The sequence below is a fragment of the Lates calcarifer genome, linkage group LG18 (assembly GCF_001640805.2).
Source record: "Lates calcarifer isolate ASB-BC8 linkage group LG18, TLL_Latcal_v3, whole genome shotgun sequence".
Classification (NCBI taxonomy): Eukaryota; Metazoa; Chordata; class Actinopteri; family Centropomidae; genus Lates; species Lates calcarifer.
The window spans coordinates 2377246-2399079 of NC_066850.1; the positions used below are offsets into that span (position 1 = coordinate 2377246).

The 21834-nt window shown below is 40.6% G+C and overlaps 1 protein-coding gene and 1 long non-coding RNA gene across 2 annotated transcripts in view; both read left to right on the forward strand.

The window, feature by feature from the left end:
- The window catches only part of dock4b (dedicator of cytokinesis 4b), a 103129-nt gene extending 86156 nt beyond the window's left edge, over window positions 1–16973 (forward strand). Inside the window, 10 exon segments of the mRNA XM_051077548.1 lie at window positions 1975–2058; window positions 2684–2803; window positions 3298–3419; window positions 4385–4496; window positions 5116–5197; window positions 6536–6645; window positions 8550–8622; window positions 11575–11691; window positions 12467–12531; window positions 14611–16973. Coding sequence (XP_050933505.1) covers window positions 1975–2058; window positions 2684–2803; window positions 3298–3419; window positions 4385–4496; window positions 5116–5197; window positions 6536–6645; window positions 8550–8622; window positions 11575–11691; window positions 12467–12531; window positions 14611–15066 — 1341 coding nt within the window. The 3' untranslated portion in view covers window positions 15067–16973.
- An 807-nt stretch (window positions 16974–17780) lies between these two features.
- LOC108887394 (uncharacterized) overlaps window positions 17781–21834 on the forward strand; it is an 89755-nt gene continuing 85701 nt past the window's right edge. The window contains exon 1 of the long non-coding RNA XR_001961609.2: window positions 17781–18057. This is a non-coding gene — a long non-coding RNA (uncharacterized LOC108887394). The remainder of the gene's footprint in view (window positions 18058–21834) is intronic.

Here is a 21834-nt window from a genome sequence, read left to right on the forward strand (position 1 = left end):
GTTCATGTTTGTGAGTGCGTGTGTGTGGGCATATACTGTATGTGTGTGTTTATTGGGTACATGCAGGAGAGCGTGCCTCTGTGTAGAAACAGCCTATTAAGGTTTCTAGGATACTTGATAGAGCCACAAAGGCAAGGGTCGCTGAACTTCTTTCCATCCTTACTGCCATTATTTTGTTTAAATTAATGATAGCGTATGGGATTTTCAGCTTCCAATATAATTATAGAGCAGCTCTTTACTTTCATACACTGTTGGCATTATCATGTATATATTTCTTTGTATGTAACTGCATAAACAGTGTTTCTCTGGGTAAAAATCGAGCACCAACCTCATTCAGATGTTTCTAAATTGTATTTTCATATCATACTCAAAAGAAAGTGACACATTTTTTCAATTATTTTGTTTGAGGAGACACTGATGGAGCTATTTCTGTAGATTGTCGCTCATATCAACACTCATTTTTCTTTGCAGGATATCACATGCAGTACCCCACGGAACACGCCTATAAATCTATTAATTTCTCTGCATAATGCGGATTGACAGCTGTGGAGGTTTGCTCGGCTACAAATGAAGGAGAAATTGTCGTTATAAATATTCAGATTTATTGCTTAAGTTTGAGTTGAAACCCTTGAGGGGGAATGCGGTCTGATTTATTTCCCCTCCCCTTAGCATTCCATCTCTAATTGGACTTTTCTAATGATTAACTGAGCCACTCTATGGTGAGGTCTCACTCCCCGCAGCCCGACGAGAAATTTCCATCATTCGTAGAAGATTATTGATTCTTTTTGAGCCTTTTCCGGAGGTCCATGGATGGAATTTCCTGCTGAAACGCAGCACTTCTCTTTAGCTCTACCTTGGCACTATTGCAGATCTATATACTTCAGCAACATAAAGAACATAATAATGTGATAAAACATTTTTCATCTGTGTTGCATGGTTTAATGGGAGACAAGCATGATGTTATGTATAGTGCATACGATATATGCTATTTTAATTCATTTAGCCATCAGAGGATCTTAATCTGGAAAAATAATATTCCTTTTTATTTATTGAGCATTCATAGTCTACAAGCTGCCCTCATGCAGTCAGTGATAGGGATCTACACGTGTGTGTAGTTTATGTCCGCTCACATGTTTGAGCATCTTTTTTTTCTTTAACTGTCTAGTCTTGTCTCTGAAGATAGGCAGCTGTGTCCTTGGGAGAGGTATTGTGCTGATCTTTTCTGCGTACTCCCCCTTTACCTCTCAGTCCTCTTTTTTTGTGTTTTCCTTTTGTGGCAGATTTTACAGCAGATTGCAAGCAGTGCTCTTTCATCTGCCCATCGTCTGTCCTCTTTGTATACTCTGATGCAGATTGAAAAGGATTTGCCATAATCTGTAGACACATCACCAGTGTTTATGGCATTGTAAACAGCGTGGACCTGGCATTTAATGTATTGATGCAGCAAAAACTGTTATCATCATTCAAAGCAGACCAGGACAGTTTTCATTTTATCTGTGTCTCCTTTGAGCCGCTTTTTTGAAGGAAATGTCTGGGAGACATGATCAGTAACAGGAAGCAGCGACATAAGTGAAAGTGAAAAAAGCTTTTAAAATCTGAGACCAAATTGGCTTCTTAATCAAAGTCTAATCCGTCATTTGATTCCACTAACATCCATTTGGCACAGTGTTCTATTTTTAGCCGTTATATAGCTTTAGTCTGCTCCTTTGATAAATGATATAAATATCACAACACAATAACCCAGAAGTTTTAAACTCCATTTGAGCTGATTGTTAGTTTGCTCTGTTTACTTATTTGCTCAGTTTGTTTGTGAATGTTTTGTAAGGATTCAACCCAAAAAAAAAAAAAAAGTGTGGACACTAATTCACTGTGTCAGCCCAGCGGGGATTCAGGTAACACTGCAGTGCAGAAAGTGCCACTGCTTCAGCTCCTGGTGTGTGAATAACAGATGTTCTGCATTTTGTCCCCACGCAGGCCTTTTTCGTGAAGGACTACATTATGAATCACCCTGAGGATGGAGAGAAGATCGGGCGACTGAGGGAGCTCATGTTTGAGCAGGTTTGTAATAGGAGATAATTACAGAGTAATAAAAAAGAATTAACATGGTGATATTTCTATAAACAAGTTAATCCTCCAACATGGACAGGACATGGAAACAGAAATATTGATACTATTTGTGCCTGAGCGTTTACTCTCAACCTTGGAATTAGCATGTGACAAAACATTCTCAACTCAAGGTCCACTTACTTTCTTGTTCTGGAGTTGAAAGCTCCAAGTGCAACTCGCCCTTGAGTTGTTTTTTTTTTTTTTTTCAAATTACAGTACTATTTATAATGTCATTATTTTAGTATTGAATATTACAATTTATCAGTCTGGATGGTACTTTTTCCTGATAGTTGATACTGTAGGTCATGGTATTCACTTTGTGTTCTTGTTAAAATGGTAAAAAAAAATAACAAACAAACAACAACATAACAAAACTTAATTCATAATTTAATGTATTAAGATGTAAAATGTTTCATCAAAAGTGTCAACAGACTTATTTTCACCAAGCACGTCTGGAACAAATGAACAAATATTATGTGATTTTCACAGATGAAGTAAGAGGAATAAAATGTCTTGTCATTTAGATTTGGTTGTGTATAATATTCATAGAGATTAATAACCAGCTTTTTTCTCACAGGCACATATTCTGGAGTACGGTCTTGCTGTGCACGAAAAGTTTGTTCCCCAGGACATGAGACCCCTCCATAAGAAGTTAGTGGACCAGTTTCATCTAATGAAATCCAGTCTGGGAATACAGGTAGGCCAGAGGATAATAAACAGTGACACTTGAGTACATTTTAAAGAATGAATTTCAAAGGCTGCAAATTTGTAAGTCAAACAGCGGTTCAAATTTCAATTAAACAGAAGTCATTTTAGTTAATGACGATAAATGATGTATTAGGAAGATTAAAACAATCCCACTTGTGTAATATTATTTTCCCCAAATCATTAACTGGAGTCTTTTATGGAAGCACACACTGCATGTGAAAACAGAAACCGACCGCTGTGTTTAGTCTTCAGAGTGAATGACCCTTTCAGTCCTCCGAGGATAAAGTCACCCCTCATTGAGCCTTCTTCCTTCATCTGCATTTTTGTGTATTTTATTTACATACCTCACGCTGGCACCACTGAGCATTTAATCATGTGCATTTCCTCTTCTGGCATGAAGTAGCATTCAGTCATGTGCATTTCCTCTTCTGGCATGAAGTAGCATTCAGTCATGTGCATTTCCTCTTGAATTTAAAACCCCAGGAGTTTTCGGCCTATGTGCGTGCGAGCCCGGTGCACTTCACCAACGGAAGCCCACGACCCTGCAGGAACTCCGTGCCCAACATCATCAGCCCGGACGGTGGCAGAGGGGTTGTCAGGCGGAGGTGATGATCAAACTTTGTTGTCTATTTTTGTTAATATTCAACATGATATTGTCTTTGTCTGTCTTTAATTTTTGACTGAATAACCAAGGACACAAAAACCCCAGTCTCAGGATATATTTTAAATCTCTTCTTATGGTGTCTGACCTTCCTTTGCTTCCTGTGCTGCCCTTCTTTACCGTACCTGTTTTTTTTTTCTTTTACTTTTTTGTGTCCCCACCTCACCTCGAACACCACGCTCTGTGCCTTTGCTCTCTTCCTCCTTCCGTTCCTTACCGGTGTGGCTCCATCTGGGCATACAATAGGTGGGGGCGGTTGGCTGGCACCCACAGGGATAAGTCTGTGTGGCTGCTGCTGGGACAGCAGGCAGACTGCATGCATGTGTGTGTGTGTGTGTGTCTGTGTGTGTGCGTTTTGATGTGTTCGCTGACCCTGCCACTCTGTCTACCTGCGACATTCTGCCGGCACAGTCTGATCCCAGGAGGCACAGCCACACGGAAAGATACAGACACACACATCAACTCAGTCTCACAGTGACATTTCGCGTTTTGCTTATTGAGTTTTGATTTCTTTTTTGTACTCTGTTTGCCGACACAAAACCAGGTTACCTCTATTTTTTGGCAAAGACTTGATGCTTTAACCTCGCTTTAAAAACCCCATTGTGTTTGTTCTCTAACCTTTCTTTTCAACTTTTACCTTTTGGCAGACAAACACTTGATGAAATGCAGTGATTGCTGCATCGATTATCTTTCTCTAATCTGACATTTTCCCTCCATTTTGTCTCTGTGTTTGTCTTCTCCCCTCCCCGCCTGACTTTTTGTCGGCCTCTCCGCGGCTCACACTGAATTTTCGGTGAGTCAAACCTCTAAAAGCTAATGCAACATAATAACATAACCTGTCTCCATTTGCCAAAAGCCATCATGACCATCTTTCTCTCTCTGTCTTTTGCTCACCCTCAGTCCTCTCAGCTACCCTGCCGTGAACCGCTACTCCTCATCCTCTCTGTCATCTCAAGCCTCCAATGAAGTCAGTAACATCACAGGACAATCGGAGAGCTCGGATGAAGTCTTCAACATGCAGGTAATCTCTCTCTCTCTCTCTCTCTTCCCACACACCCAAACAAAGGCTCTTAAAGCAGTAGATTGAGTCCACATCCCAACATTTGCCCTCGTGCTCCCTACAGATTTCACCTGAAATACTTTTTTAATCCACCCTCTCTCCACTCTACCTTCATTCCTCTTCTCCTCTGACCCTCTCTCTCTATCTTCCCCTCTGCTTGTTCGGAGCTTTGTCTGAGCCAAGCAAATTGTCGCGATTATATCAAATAAGGACACAATGCTTTGTGTGGTCTGTCCAGGGAGCCTGCTGGAGTTGGGCAGTAATCTAAACTAGATTTGGCCAATTCAGAAAGCTGCTGACAACTGCTGGCAGGCTGTCTGCCGCACCTGGCAGGCCTGGAATAACAGGACACAGAGAAAAACGTGGGAGGAAAAAAGGATCTGACTCAAGCTATTACAGCATTATATTTGATCATTATAACTTTTATTTTATAGATAGATTATAGATAGAAGTGTAATTCACTGAAAGTATAAACTAAGCTCATTTAGTGGTATATTGTACAACATGTTAATCAAAGTTTATGACATTTTGGTGACGACAATGATGCAGTTGTTGTTTTTGTTGTCTGTTCCACCTGCAGCCCAGTCCGTCTACCTCGAGCCTCAGCTCCAACCATTCTGCCTCGCCCAACGTCACCAGCTCAGCCCCCTCCAGTGCCAGAGGTGAGACTGGCTCTCTACAGAATTACTCATTTTTACTCACTGTAAGATTTTAGTTGATAATTCAATCCAGAGCGACTCGCACGGAGGAAGCAGACAGAGGTTCAGCTGGACACGCCGAACATAGGGACTGAAATTTTGACCTTTCAGTGACACGATGTCCTCTCAAACCACCACAGTGTCTTGTCAGGCAAGGTCACCCAGGTCAGACGACAGCTAAGGATGCACATAGGAGAGGGAGCTGGGGGGAGGCAAAAAAAAAGAAAAAGCAAGAAAAAAGAACAATGAGAAGGGAGGCTTGAATGGAAAGTTAGAGACTGAAAAATAGAGAGAATACGAAATGAGCCGGGATGAAAAATGAAATGGTCTGAGACGTGGAGACAAATGCTGTTGAAAGAAACATGGAGCCAGTGAAAATGCAAGACAGAGCAAGAGCGAGTAGGAGATGATTACAGCTGTGTGGAGTATCCCTCTTGGACCTCAATACAATCTCCAGTCCAGGCTGGGGCCTCGGCCATCCAAGCCCTCCTCTAAAGTGGAGTGTGAATATCTAATGCCGTCTCTGTTTGCCCTTTTATCTCGCTGTTCTCGAATGTGGAAACGCGCTCCTGCCTGATCCACATCATAAAAAGTAAGAATATATGAAGACGTTTATAGAAGCGTATACACTCCCCTTTGGCAAGCTGCAGGCAGCAGGCGGCGCCCTTATAAAAGTGGCCTCTGTCTACCCATAAAGCCTTTAGAGAATTATTGCCAGTGTGGTCTTATCTGAATGAGAGCCAGCGATGGGTATCTCATACTCATATGATAGCCTTCCAAATGCTATCACATTCGCTAATGGATCAAGATCTATACAGTAGCTAACACCATATGAGGGGGAAGTGCTGTGAAAATGGTGTGTGAGTATTTGCATGTGTGTGTGTGTGAGGGAGTGTGTGTGTGTGTGTGTGTGTGTGGGCTTTTGTTTTTTTCTCTGTGTGTTGCATATGTTTCTGTTTTGAGGTTTAGCACGTGTCTCTGTCAGCTGTGATTGTTCTGTCCAACAGAGGAGGTGAGGAAGTTAAGAGAGTGTGTGTGTGTGTGTGTGTGTGTGTGTGTGTGTGTGTGTGTGTGTGTGTGTGTGTGTGGGAAGGGGCAGGCCATTTATCATGTTGCAGAGCTAGTGAGGCTGAAAGAATGGTGTGGAGTCTTGGAGGGAGAAGTAGAGATTGGCCTTTCCTGATTTGTGGCCAGTGTTTGTGGGTAATAGTCTAACACCTTGCTGCTATTTTGTCCCGTATGTGTGTGTGTTTGTGTGCCTGTGTGTGTTAACGCTGTGGCATCTCATACCGTCCATTCCAGGTTCACCCCAAATGGCAGAGAAACACAAGCATTCCAGAGAAAATGCCTGTTTGTCTCCGAGAGAGAGACCAGTCAGTGCCATCTTTCCCAACCCCCTGGACCCTGCACAGGTAGCGCACACACACACACACACACACACACACACACACACACACACACACACACACACACAAATGCACTTGTGCACTTAATGGGTGGTCACATTTTTTAGTGTTTGAGCATCCAGGAATAAAGACCAAAGGACCAATGTCTGCGAGTAAGAGGACAGTCTGAGAGTGTGCTCTTCCTCTCACATAAATGGTTCTAAATGTGGTTTATAGAAAAATGTCCCAGTGCTAAGGCAGGCCAGTGATAATAACCCTGCGTTTATGAAAACACTGATCCATCAAACTGTTTTGTGAGACACTGGGAAAAAAAAAAAAAATTGCTCACTAAAATTAAAATATTATCATTCCATGTCTGGCCAGTGTCCATGTAGTCTTTTAGCATATTAGCATACCTGAAGAATCACAATAGATTTACAGGCGAGCTATTTCACTCCCTTCTGCCCTTGGTTTCCCAAAGTAGAAGTCAGAAGTTGTTGTATTTTCTCCGTAGACATTGTGAGGTTACTCACAGTTGGGAGCATTATTTTGATGGAAATGAAACTCACTAGGTTGAATCATCAGTACAAAACACAAACTGTGTTAGAAATTAACTGGTTGTTTGATAAACAGATGAAGGAACAAAATTGTGTGCATACACAACAAGGTAAGGTGAGAACAGTCACCAAGCTTTGTTATGTGCAGCGCTGATGTTAAATGATGAGTTGTTCTTGGGTTAATTCAGCAGCTGTGATGCGACACTCACGTATAACGACTGCTTAGAGTCTGCATCTGGGAGAGTCCAGTGTTTCTCAAGTAACACTGAGGATATCATTGAAAAGACATTTTGAACTGAGAACACCAGATAGGGAAAGAACACTTTGAAACTCTATACATTGTAAGCAGATGGACATATCCTCCCTGATGGGTATTAGAAGAGGGACACACATTTTTCTCTCATTTGCAGGATGATTTATGGATAGTTCATTCCCTTTGGTCATTAGCTCCACCGAGTGTTTGATTGTGTGATGACGATAAAATGAGAAGTGGGTCTGTATTTTTTTAATGCTTTACACCTTGCAGGCACGTTTATCCAGCACTGCAGCTGCCCTTAAGATATATACTGGGGCAGAAAACAAGGTCACCTTTGTATTATACAATATATCTCAATGTTTGACATCAGTCTTGGACGAGGGCACACACCATGAGGCCTTTTGCAGCTGAGAAGAGCAGCTGGTGTTAGTGATGTTTTATTAAAGCCAGACAGTCCAGCACTACCTCATTTTCAGTTTAAAAAAAACAAAACACAAAACACATTCCAGCAGAGCAAGCTGATGTTACCACAATAACAAGAGCCAACATGAACAATATGATACTGCAGTTTCTTCTCTAGCTGAAGGGCAGTATGTAACGCAATCACACGCTCCATCCTCGGTGACAAAGCTACTGTAACTCGAAAATAATGTGTTTGCTTTTCAAGGCTGTTCGTCTCTTTACAGTCAATGCTGCTGGCACAGTTCACCTGTTTTTTTTGTAACCTGTTTGTGTTGAACCAGAGGAGCGGTTTTAAGTCTACAAATGAATTGATGTTGGGAGGTCTAACACTTATTCCAACCTGACAAGAGTGAAGCACTGGCAGTTAGCTGCTAATGGAATATTGATCATTAGAAACATCAATTACTTGTATCCTCTACTGTAATTAGAGCAACAGGGTGAAGAGAAAAAACTATAAATGTATTTTTTATGTTTTGGAGGATAGAGCCAGGAGTGCTCACCTACTACTACAAATATCACACTGCTGCTTTCACACCCTCAACCCTCCTTTCATTTATTCCTCTATCCTTTATGTTAACTTATGTTTTATATCACAAATACTCTGCTCCATGCTGTATGTATTTGACATTAATTTGGGCTTATTCTTCTGTGTGCAGAGAGCTCCTCCTCATCAGATAGGTGATACCACTTTACCAAGGAGTGACCCTAACCTCTCAGCACCAGATAAAGGTAAAACATTGTGTTTATGTTTTTTGGACATGTTTCGCCTCCATACACTGACCTCTCTAATACCCCCAGAAACACTCAGCAGGAAATCCCCTCCAGTGTTATAATAATGCTAACATGTCTAGAGATGTTTTATTAAAACTAAAAAAGTTAAAAGTAGACTTCTATTTTTTTTTCCCCACATTCCTATTTATTCACTCTTCATTACAACTTCCCAGCATGTGTCCATTAATCATAATTCCTGGAGACAAAAGCTCTCTTCAGTGTGCAACACAATAATGCAGCGGTGCTGCGGCAGTAGCAGGCAGCTATTACTCACCGGTACTTACACCACTATCCAGCGTGGTGGTCATCTGTCCAGGCACGCAGTGTGTGTGTGACAGTTTGACCACAAAGTGACTGGAGGCATCTGTCTTCACACAGCTGCTTCAGGGAGAATACACACACACATACACACACACATGCTGTGCTCCATTTTCCTCCGACTCCTAACCAGCACACATTGTCTAGATTGCAGAATTTCATCTCGCCTCAGCCTAAAAGAGTAATAAAATGGAAGATACTATCCCTGCAATGCTAATGGACATTTGTGGCCATACAGTCATACTGTATGTATGAATGCGTATCTCATAGTGAAGCCCACAGGTTGCAATTTTACTCAGCACAGTCGAGGGAAGATGGATATTTATTGCACTTTCCAAGAAAAATCTGCCTGTGAATTGGAGGTGAAAGCCGACCCCCCCGTGTAATTAAAAAAAAACCTGAGCAGTTTGATTGCTTTTCTCTGAACTTCAGCAGAACTCAGAACAGGAAACAGCAGCCTTCAAAGCACTTTGTGAAGTAATTAAGCAGCTATGCGGAAGAGACACCTTATAATAAAGAGCGAGGTGTGTGGATGTGATAGCGTCCTTGTGACTCGCGCAGAAACACACACCTTTCCATGTGATTCAAGTGCAATGTGTAAATAATGCAGTGAGAGGTAGATGAACTGCCACAATATGGTGACATCACACCTTTGTACATATGACGCTGACAAAAGGTGCTAGAATTTACACGCTGAAAAAGCTGTGATTGTATGAAGGTGTTGTTTGTCTTTACTTCAGTCCTGAACCTTTAACTGCTTGATACCAAATATAGTGTTGTTAAAATATGACGCTCACTACACTCTAGTTAAACTCTTCTACTTGTAACAGTAGAAAACAGCCAGTTGAAGTCTGTTGAGTCCAGAAGAATCAGGCTAGCACAACTTAATAAACTGTGACCTGACCAATCACCCCGACTGTGAGTGCAATTATGGTGTCTGATTACATTTTATTTTTACAGAAATGTCTGCACTTGAGAAGTAGCTCCTAGACTTGAATTCTAAAAATTTGATTGGATGTGACCTACAAATCACAGACTGAACAAGGACAGTCTGAGATTTATATGAAAAGTAGTGTGAATGAAATTAAATTGTAGAGGATCATTTCTATTTTAAAGTTTAATTTCTTTGTTTTATATGAGACCTACATTCAGGAAAATATATTACCCTGCTTTCACACCGGATAACAAGACCATTATTTTTCAGATTTCAGCTTCCATACATGGACAACATTTTCAATAGCAAAAACAAGGGTAAAGCTAAATAGAAGGTTACCTATAAAACAAAAGCTTTGATGGAATGCAGTACAATTTTATTCAAAAAATAAAAACTAAAGATTAATATGAAAATGGTTGGATGCCAATATGAACAAAGCTTGTTCAACATCATGCACAAATCTGTGGGATCACACATTGTGTGCTCCTAATTGGTAAAAGGTATCCTTCCCTTCTCCACAGCTGCTTGACCTGTTGCGTTAATGAGCAAAATCTTACATTTCAGTGTCATGTCCCTGACAGCTGATTCACAGAGGGAAAAATCAACAAATTAATGCACTAAATCAACGAGACTTCCTAACAAAAATGACAGCACTAGTTGTTTTGAATAAGTGACCTTAAACTAAATAGCGATTAAATCTGCATAGGGAGGAGGTTCTGATGGATGGAAGGGCCAAGAAAACATCACTTCAACATGTTCATTTCCTGTTTCACACTTATAGACGAGGTGGTTGTTTATTGGGCATGCAGGACTACAGTGGTTCAACAACCATATGTTTATTATTGTAACAATTGCAACTGATCGATGAAGCTCTCTTTTTGTGCCTAAACCTAACCAAACCTTAACTGTGGCATTGTCTCAGAAAGACTGAAACTACCACTGACAAAATCTAGACTAAAATGTATTTTATTTTTGTTAAAACCAACAGTAATCACTTGACTAAAACTAATGTGCATCTTCCTCCAAAAACTAAACTAGATCACATAAGGTGCCAGAATTTCCACTTGCAAATTTAAACCTTGGCAAGTTTTGCAAAAGTTCAGGAAAAATTTACTTTGACCTCACATACACTAATCTCCGAGATGAATATCCAATTGTTTTCCAGCAGTGGTAGAAGGCCAAAGCTATTACGGTGGCAGCTTCACTTTATAGAAGAAAGGAGGAGTGAATTCTGTGCCTCTGAGATCTTGGAGTTATGTAACTCTGTGATCTTACTGGTCCTCCTCTGGATAAAAAACAAGCATGGCAGAATATATAAAGCAGAAGAAGAAACCAGGGTAGAAGATTAATATTGTGATTGTTGACTTTCTGAACCTGCTTTGTAGAGTGGGTGATGCTGAACACTTCTGAAAACTTGGCTTCAAATCTTAAGATTTTCTCCATAACATTAAACATTCATGACTGAATGAGCAACAATCAGAGTAAAAAAAAACATCTTTAGGTTTAACACCAGAAAACTCCATCAGGACTGTTTGGTTGTTTATTATGTTGTCATATCACCCATTTCAAATGCACATGATTCCACTGTGTTCTCCATAATGTTGTGTGTAATCCCATAACCTGTTTTGTGACTTGTGATGTTTCTGTGTACTGTGAAGTGAGACCCACACCCAGTAGCTGGAGCCTAGACAGTGTCAAAGAGGGCGCTCCATCCTTCTCTGACTCTGTTGGCAAATTGCTATGCCCTCCTGTACCTCCTAGGCCGCCGTACTCAGGTAAATTGGCCAATCACAGTGCATCCTCCAGTGAGGAATGGTACTAATTTTCCTCTCAGACTTTTGACACCTGCCGCTTTCTCTCACCTCTTCTCGGCTACTTTCCCCATCTGAGGCTCTCGGCTGCTGTTTCCTCGCTTCTGCTCGCATACGTGATGATGACGCCGGCATTTTCTTTACTAACCAGTCGAAACACTGATACTTCCTGCAATGAGATGTTGTAGCTCAGCTGATAACCAGTCTGAAAATCTCTGTGGACTCTGAGGAGGCTGAAATCAATCTCAATTTAAATTCCAGTCAGTTTTTGCATTTGTATTTTTCCCTTTCATCCCCCTGAGAAATGCATGTCATTACATCTCAACAACAGTTTTCTCCACCATCAACTCAAACTGCATTTTAGTTATTTACCTATTTACAGAAGCAACAGATTTGACTTATTCCCCACTGCTTTCTGATGTATTGCACTGCCCAGCAGCGTTATAAGCAGATGGGGTGTTTTTTCCCCTTTTTTTCTGCCCTCATTGCACAGAGCAGTAACAGCTGTTGGATGTAGAAACAGCTTAAGGCAGCCTAAAGGACCTGCAGAACATCAGCGCGTATTTGATTCACTGACGCTTTAAGCGACTGGCCCTCTCATCTCCGTGTGTGTATGTTTGCATGACTCACGCTGTGTCATCCTGGCGAGTAGAAGAAAACACTCCACTGATTTGAATTTGCCCTCTTTTTCTTCTCTCTCCCTCTCTCTGCCCCCCTCTCTCTCTCATCTGGCTGTCAGCAGGCTCCTCAGCTAAAAACATGAGGTCGCAGTCCCCTGTCCCCACGTCCAGATCGCCGCAAAAGGTTGGTTGTGTTTCTGTCACTCACTTCCTCTCCCATTTGTTCTGAGTTTTTGGGTTTCTTTTTTAGTTTTTTTTTTAGTTTCTCTTTCTTCTCCTTAGACAGCCTGACCTTGCTTAGTGACAGCCTCGGGGCCCTTTATTCTGCATTGCTGACGTCTTAACGGCCAGCTCCAGGGTCTTTATCCGACTCTATGTCAAGCGTAAGGCCAGGGAGCTCTGCATTACTGTTCACTGAAGCTGCTAACTGCTCCGGTGCTGCTGATTTTGTAGTTTTTATGACACAAATGTCCCAAAGTGGACCCAAAATGGGACTGGCTGGAGGGCATTCACCGTATTATCTAAATGTACACCTGGTAGACACCAACTGTCATCCTCTGTGTTTTAATTTGAGCTCTGAGAGGATGTCATCTGGCCTTCTTGCCAAAAATATGCAAAACCAGATGGATTTATTCAACTTCACTACATGTGCTTGTCAGTGAATTTAAATTTCAAAGTGTGAGCCCTATTTGTTGTGTTTTTTCCTTTACTATTAATGTGATGAGAGTTCTGCATGCTGTACTCTGTTCTTTTCAGCATCTCTCAACTTAGATGTGTTAAAACAAGTCTTTAATATCTCTGACCTCACATGTTTTTTATGTTTATCTACAGATAACTGATTAATCTTACTTTGTCTCCAAGCTGTGATTTATTGTTAATGAGTCTCTTAGTAGTTAATACCAGTCTGCAGAAGCAGGAGAGGTCCAGGAAAGGTTAGCTAAGCAGCGAGTGAGCTCTTAATGAGGGTAAAAAGTTGTTTTGAAACCGCGGTGAACCGAAGCTTGTCTCCTGCTAACTGCTCTCCTCTTTGTGGGTTTGTCACGAGCAATAGTGCTAAGCTCTGAGCTTTGTTGCAGGTGTGATGTCTTCTTACATGTGACAGCTACCAAGAATGAGGTTGTTTGTGTGTGGTCTGTGTACGTGTGTGTGTGAGGTGGAAAAAGAGAGAGAAAGAGGGAGAGAGACAGAACAACTCTGGAAACCAAAGTGTGAGTGACAGCTTGGCACTCAGCATGCTCTGTCAATCAGATCTGTGCTCGTGCGTGTGTGTGCTTTGGTGTGTGCCTCCCGCACCACATTTTTTTGTGCACAAGTGTGTTGTGGCAACACAAGAGGCCCTGAGCAAAGTGCCGAGCTGCCCATCACAGCACAGCCAGAGACGGGTCCTCCGTGGACCTCCAGCAGGCCCCCATTATCTGGCACGTGAACGCACACGGACCAAACACACACATCAGTCAGTGCAGCCGGGGGCCCATTACCAAACCACAAACCCCAGGACAATAGTGAACCTGTGGTGCCAGTCTGACAGGGCTGCACTTACTCATCTCCAGAGGTAGAAATGATATTTAGTTGTAGTCTTCCTCTAGAAAACTGGATCAGGAGTTTAAACTGCTTGTCAGCGCTGTAGTAAATAAACTGATTTTTATCCTGCTAACCCAAATGTGAAAAGGTTTGTCCAGTTGTGCATGTCAAATGGATACCTCTTTGTGCATGCCCCTTCTAGCATGAACAATACAACCTTACTGATCAATTGTATACTCCACTAGATCCAATTAAGTTTCAGCAGATATAATGGGAGCATGGTGTAATTGCTTAGAAAAACATTTTGATGAGTGATCGGATTTTTGAGGGGGGAATGTGCAGCATATTGTGTCTTTTCATCTCAGTGCACAGGGGCCGGTTGATGGAGTGGAAAAACCTGGGCCTCTCAATCTGTTCACTGACTCTTTCTTTCTCTTTCTTTTTTTTGGGGGGGGTTAAGTTTTTATTGTCACTTTATTGCTGTGTGAGCACACATGTAGAAGAGTAGAGGACGCATACAATATGGTCACATGCTTACCCACCAAAGTCGGCTGGCAAAATTTTCTTTGAAAATACAGAAATACAGGTTAAGCAATGGTAACAGCAGGATGTTGTTCCCAAACTAAAGGTGAATCTGCAGGGACACAGTTTGGTTAAAAGGCTAGGTAACATGTCTATTACATAAAAGCATGTCTCATATTTTTCTCCAGTATCTGATTTCCTGTCCTTTCTGTCCCTCCAGACCACAGTGCCACCTTTCACCCCTTCACCCACTGAGTGCCAGTCTGCCAGCCTGGTCTCCAACTCCCCTGTCCTCTCTGGCAGCTACAGCAGCGGCATCTCCTCCCTCAGTCGCTGCAGTGTATCGGAGGCTTCGGGCACTGAGCTGCCCACAGGCGACCACCCGCCCCACCCACTGCCTCCGCCCACCACCTTGCCAAACTCCATCTCCAGCAGCTCCGACGAGCCGATCCGCAGAGAGAACAAGACGCCGCCTCCCTACAGTGTGTACGAGAGGAACAACCCCCGCAGGCCCGTGCCTCTGCCCCACAGTCTCTCCATCCCCCCACAGACGGACCCCCCGGCCCTGCCTCCCAAGCCTCACCAGCTTCGCACAGGGAGCATGAAGCTGGATGGAACCTCCGACCCTCGGGTCCCAAGACCGAGGCCTCTGCCCAGGAAGGTGTCCCAGCTATAGGTGCTGGTTAAAGGTCCAGGTCTGGAGCTTGTGGAACGAGGTGGAAGAAACACACTGGCGTAATTTGCACTTTTCTACTGGGCACTCACTTGTTTTTTGTGATCTTCAGTTTGGCATTCCTGACCTATACTCCAATAAAAGACACAGGCCTATAGATTAACAGGCAGTCAAAAAAACTGAAGAAACTGTCAGATGAAGAAAGTTTCTTTTTGTATTTACTAGAGGGCATTGCATTGACTTTGACTTAGTCATTCTGCACTTTTAGCTCTAGTACATACAGTAGGTCACCACGGTCAGTCGCAACATATGTTTACCAGAACACTCTAGAAAAACACAGTTTTGATAGATGTAATAATCTCAAATATATGTATATTGGTATATATGAGAATTGTTTTTGCCTTAAGTATTGGAAACAGAGTCTTTTATCCGTGAGTCTTGCACGTTTTTTTTTTTTTAAACAACTCAGTACATTTGTATACTGTATGGCTAAAAAGGTGCTAGAGGCCTCGAGTATGCATTTCAGTGAAGTGTAGTAGACAAGGGTGTGTTCCCATAGTCATATCCACACAATCAATGGTACAAAAAAGTCAAAAGTTGAATTTCATGAAAGAATATATAATGGTAGCTTCAGCACAGTAATGACAATTTTAAGGCTTATTTTAATTCCACACTGATACATGTAAATCAGAAAACTAGAGAGATTTTTGGTGGTAAATTGCCATCTTAGCAGACAACTACTGCCGTTTTGTATCTTGAACCTTAAAATCAGCTCCACACAAGTCAAGAATTGCCCCCATTAACATTAAATTCATGATCCTGGACCAAACACATGGGCAAAAGTAAGTGCAATTGCATGCTTAGAAGCTGGAATTTGCCATCGGTCATTGCCATTTATGTGAACACACTCTAATCCTCCTGCATGATGTAAATGACAACAGATCTTTTTGGGGGAAGGGGGGGGGTTTACCAAAGTATTGTGCCAAAGGAAAATGTACAATGTGCTGTAAAGAAACTTTTTTTTTTTTTAAACTGGGACCTGGAAAGAGATGCTCAGCTAAAGAGACATTTTTAGAAAGAATTTTAAAAACGATTTTACCTACTCGTCCTAATTAAACTGTAATCTACTGATCACATGTAATGCTAGAAAAGCACAAACAATATTTCATCATCTGTGTCATGACCAGTACTGTTACTATGAGGTCTCTATTTGACAAAGCAGTAATTGGAAGTTTCAGAGTAATCAGAGTTTCACTGTCAGCAGTGACCTTAAAAAACACACGACAACTGAACTCTATTGAAGAAATATTTACAAACTAATCACTGTCAAATATTTGTACAGTTGAGATTTACTTTCTGTTTGATTAAAAAATGGACGTGAGTTGACTGCACTATAAATAGTTGCTCACTTCAATGACATTGCATTGTTGCAGTGAAGTAAGTGTTCTGTGGCAGGCAGATTTCACACAGTTTTGTGAAATAGAGGACATTTTGGCATAAGATATTCATCAATAAATACCGTTCAATGTTTCTTGGGTGGGAGGGGGTTAGCTTTAGTATTGTTTGTATGTTTCATTTTTGTATGGTTAATTTACTTTTTGATTTGTTGTGAATTTTTGAGATTAAATATTCACATTAATCAGTACTTGAGAACCTGTAAATTATATGATGAGATTAATGTAAGTATGCCAAATATAAAATTTGTGTATTACAATTAATGTACATATTGTGTTTTTAACAAAATGTAGCTATAACAATTTACAGCTTTGAATGTAATGTTGAAGCAGCAAATTATTATTATAAATGTTCGATCTTTTATGGTTTTGTGAGTGTAGAAAAACTAAGATCATGCATAATGACACCTAACACATTTACAAGTTCAATAAACTGCCCTATGTAATACAAATGGATTGATGAGAGAAATTTTTATGTCATTAGAAGTGTATCTTCTTTTATTGAAGTTTTACAGAAGCAAAACGTCTGCAATATCTGCAATGAATCAAGTTTATTTACCATTTGTCATGTTTCTACATCAAACACTTCTAAGTGGAAGCCAGCTAGGGATCACATCGTTTTTGCTGCATTTGTGAACTCTTCCAAGTGGATACAGCTGTGTGTCAGATTTGGGATCTGAGGCACATGAAACCACTCACTGTAAGTAAAAAGAAGTGGCTACTCTCGTTAGAATTTTCTCTAGGTTAACACAATGTGTAGGCAATATACAAAGGGAAAGAAAACAAAAACCCAGGGTGTGTTCAGCGCCTTGCAAATGGCTGGATCTAGATCTGGGAGGGAATATTGGATGACAGATGACTGCCAAAAGAGTTGTACATAAATTAGAACATTTGTTCTAATTTATGTACAACTACAGCAGTCCTTTTATTGTTTCTTCCATCTTTTTTGACAATAGTGTTATTAAAGTAATGATTAGTGATCAGTAATTAAGCATGTGGGGGTATTGAAAAATAAGAGAAAAGAAAGAAATACAAAAATTAATGGAATTTCTTAAGTAAAAAAAAAAAAAAGCAAATTAAGGTTGACTGATTAAAAACAATGATTTATTATTATATGTGAAACCTAGAATGACACTTTCAAAGCAGAAAGTTCTCAGTGAGGAACACTGAGAGAAAGTAGAAACGAATGTTTTTCACAGCAGACATTTTAATTGTCACTCAAAAGCACAGGTACAGGTAGTCATGTTAATAATGTGAACCAGTGCATAATGTCAGGAACTGAAGCCACACAGCTACACCGACTTCAGCCATAATTAACCCATAATTATAATTTACAACATGTGCTTTTGTTACTGTGACATTTAAAAAAATCCATCTAAAGACCAATGGACCCCAAGGAACACAAGCTGTGCGGATTTAGAGAAACGCTAATAATGTCTTGCTTAAAAGGTTTAAAAGATGGCGCCGTTGTCAACCCTAAAATAAGGTGCTTATTGAGGGAATGGACCAGTTCTTTGGATTTCCTTTGGACAAACTAAAGGTAATATTAATTATTTTCTTTAAAATACTGTAAGTATTTTTGACAGTCATTGGTTGGTCTTAAAAGACAAGATTTTTTTTATTTATTTATTTGAGAATCAAGCTAACCGGTCAGTTAGAACTTTGTGTTGCTAGCATGGGAAAATGAACACCACTTATGGATTAGTAAGGTTAAAGTTTTCGATGAAAAAAACACACAGAAGTGACAGTAAAACAGCTACAAATTCCCACTGTTCCGAAATGTGTTTTTAGATAGAACTAGAGGAGGTTAGCTTAACTTGAACCAAAGCTATTGTGAATGTTTTAACTTCTTGCTAATGCTAGCCTATTCGCTAGCCTAGCTTAGTCCTAACTGCGTCACTGGCTAAGTAGACACTGGTAGGTGTCGAGGAATATTTGGCGAACTTTGAGATAGCAACGTTGATTAAAAGGAACACTGAGTTGTATGCAGCCTTAACAGCTTGGTTTGTAACGAAACTTGATTAAACTTCGATGGGGGAATTAGTTTGTACGAACTGTAGCCATGCTAACTTTAAAAAGAAAATAATGCTAATCTTAGCACCTCGGGTGCACTTTAGTGTTAAATAGCAAATGTTAGCATGCTAACACACTAAACTAAGACAGAACGTAGTAAACAATATGTCTGCTAGCAAGCGGACATTAGCTTTCGGCATCTTCGTGTCATTCGTGTTTTAGTACAACTTCACAGAGCTGCTAGCATGGCTGTAGACTTTCAGGCTTGTTTTAGGAAAAATGGAGGTTGATAGAGTATCGGTACAAATTAAGTGGTAAAAGTCATTGAATTACTATGTTGGCCTTATTACGAAGTTCATGACCAGTTTTCCAACATAAATCACTTTACACCATCGTACTATCTTTAATAATAGGAATATACTAATTTGGTAATGTATGAGTTTACTAGTCAAATAGACTAGTCCCTTGCAACATGTAACCAAAGGTATGTAGAGCAACTCTTGTGTTGTAACTTGGTAAGTTTCATGTCCCTACTTCCTGAATGGTGACATTCAGATTAACACCATGTTCTATTCTATATAAAAACATAGTTATATAACTTGTTAATCCTCTCCTCTCTATAAATTGAACATACTTGTCCATCCACTGCTGTGCATAGTGTTAAAGCCTTACTAGTGTGTGATAATATAAGATACTTTTAGCACAAGGGAGCGAGTTCCCTGTTCATCACAAAGCATCTAATTACCCCGCAACTGCAGTTTAACTGAAGAGAGCACTCGCTCTATAATCAGTACGATGGTTGTGTGTTGATGGAACTGTGCTGCTTGACCGAGGGACCTTGAGCAATTGTAAATTGGGTTTGTGTGTGTGCATTGTGTGTATCTCCTTACTCTCGGTTATAAACATACTGTGTGCGCAGTGTGGCGATTGGAGGGACCAGCACACTTCACCTGTCAGCACCCATCATAATTGTTGGTGGTTGGCTGTAATTTGACAGCAATTATCATGTCAGGAATGAATTCCCAGCTAATCGCAGAGTCTCCTTGCAACAGAGGGCGCATACTACAGTGACGAGAGAGACATGCCTACACCATTCAGCAAGCCTGGGAGAATTGTTGTCGGTTACAAACCTCCACGGGCTTGTCAATCTGCCCATTATTGAGAACAGAGCTGCTTTCTGCTTGTACTAGCAGCGAACAAAGCCTGTCCTGGTTAAAGGACAGGAGAGAGTTAAGCAGGCAACAAATTTCTGCTGATCCCAGACAGTGACATTTTGCATTTGTGGGCACAGATAGCTTCCTCACAACAAAAGGAACTATAGCTGGAAGGCACAGTGCCGTAATAACATGTAAATATTATGAACCTGCAGAGCTCCCTGTAAATGTGAAAATGCTCAGCACATTTCTAAAAGATGCAGCATTCATTATATCCAGCACTAGGTTTTTTGCGGAACAGTTTAGCCCTATTATACAAGCACTAAACATCCTCCGTTTATAGCATCCATGGGTGATGATACATAATTATCAGGGGAAAGGCAATGCTAGGTATTAATTTAAAGTTGCCTGGGGCGAATTTTGGAGAACACACAGCCGCAGAGAAACCCAAGGTGTTTGTCTCGCTCTGCAAATCTCTCCAGGGAGAGGAGAAGCTGGAGCAGCTCTGCAGGGAGCAAAGAACCTCCATCTCAGAGGCACACTGAAGAGAAGTTTCAAAGAGAAACTCGCAAGAATAGATGGTGTGTTTTATCTTTCTGCTCCACTCCTATATCTGCTCTGTTGTGTTCAGCAGCTTATGGGTGGATTTTCACCTGACAGCTTCAAATACTCCAGGTTGTTTTTAATGGCAGGATGAATGAAGTTTAATTTTTTGACTTGTGCTGTCCTCAGAGGATGACTGTTGCCTCAGCTGAATGAGGGCTTGACTGTTAGTTTCCAATGCTTTGAATGCTGAAGAAGAGTACAAGACAAAAAGAGATCAGGGAAGTTGTGTGTGCTTGTGTGTGGTGTGAATGTGTATTCATAGAGGAGACGTACTGTATATATTCTTGCAGGTTTGTGCAATATTTTTCTTTGTCATTGCAGGAAGGTGTCAGGCAGGGTTCAACCTTTGTGCTAACAGTATAGGGAACAATGACAGAACTGTTTAAGGCATCTCTGTTATCACACACTTATTAACTTTGACTGCAAAGTAATTTTTTTCCAGATAGAAAACACTTTATGGTGATAAATAAATCATTTGATTAGATTTGATGACTTTGACGTAACAAATAAGGAAAGACAAAAGTCAATAAGTGGTGTACTTGAAAACAAGACCAATAATGTAAGCAAGATATGTGAAGTTAAACATTTTAAAAGTAACAAATTTAAACAGCAATACATCTCAAGAGGTCAAAAATACAGTCCATTTCAGAAAACAAGGAGACAATCATTGTCAGTTTCACAGCTGTGGGCACAAAAAACCCTTCTAAAATGTTTTGTATGCATGACCAGTCACTTAACCCACTTTTTACACTGCTGAAAACCACCAGAGAGAGTGACCTTCAAACTCCTCCTGCTTCTTTCCTCCTGAACCTCCTCTAATGAAACTTGAGTCAATCCAACCGTAGAATCATAACATATCATATTAATATGAACAACCAGATATGTGTAAGAAGAACCCATAATACAACTAAGCTGTCAGTAGTAGTCATTATAGTCAACATTGCATTGGAGTTGGTCTCCAGAGAAAACATGAAAGAAAGCGGAAATACTTGATAAAAGGATTCTGTAGAGCTCAGATGAACATACATTTCTTTCGTATGCAGTCAAGTGTTACTGGTTAATTATACCTGTATGCAGTTTTAGACACACTGACATTTCCAAAGTCTTTTTACACAAATTAGAAGCTGCAAAAATGTTGCTTTTGAAATATTTTTTCCCCCTGTTGAAATTTGCCCTCCTACAGTATTTGGTGTGGCGTGCATAGAAACAGCTACTGTAGAATAAACAGTAATATTATATATAATATAAACAGAATATTTAGTATGCGTAAAAAAGTGCAAAAGCCCCTGAAGAATATGAGCTCATGTCCTTCCAAGCTTAAAGGTTAGAAGTTAGTTGAAAACTGGGATTTCAAAAAGCCAGTATTGAATCCCCTGAATACATTTGCCCATTATAACACAGCAATACTGCAGTTCTTAGGGGGAATTTGGTGTTAAAGCAGGAGAGGCATTTTCTTACACCAAGAATCAGTGAATGAAAATCTGTACTTAAGCTCTAGACATGTCTCATCCTAGATCAGATTTATTACACCTTCAATGCATTGG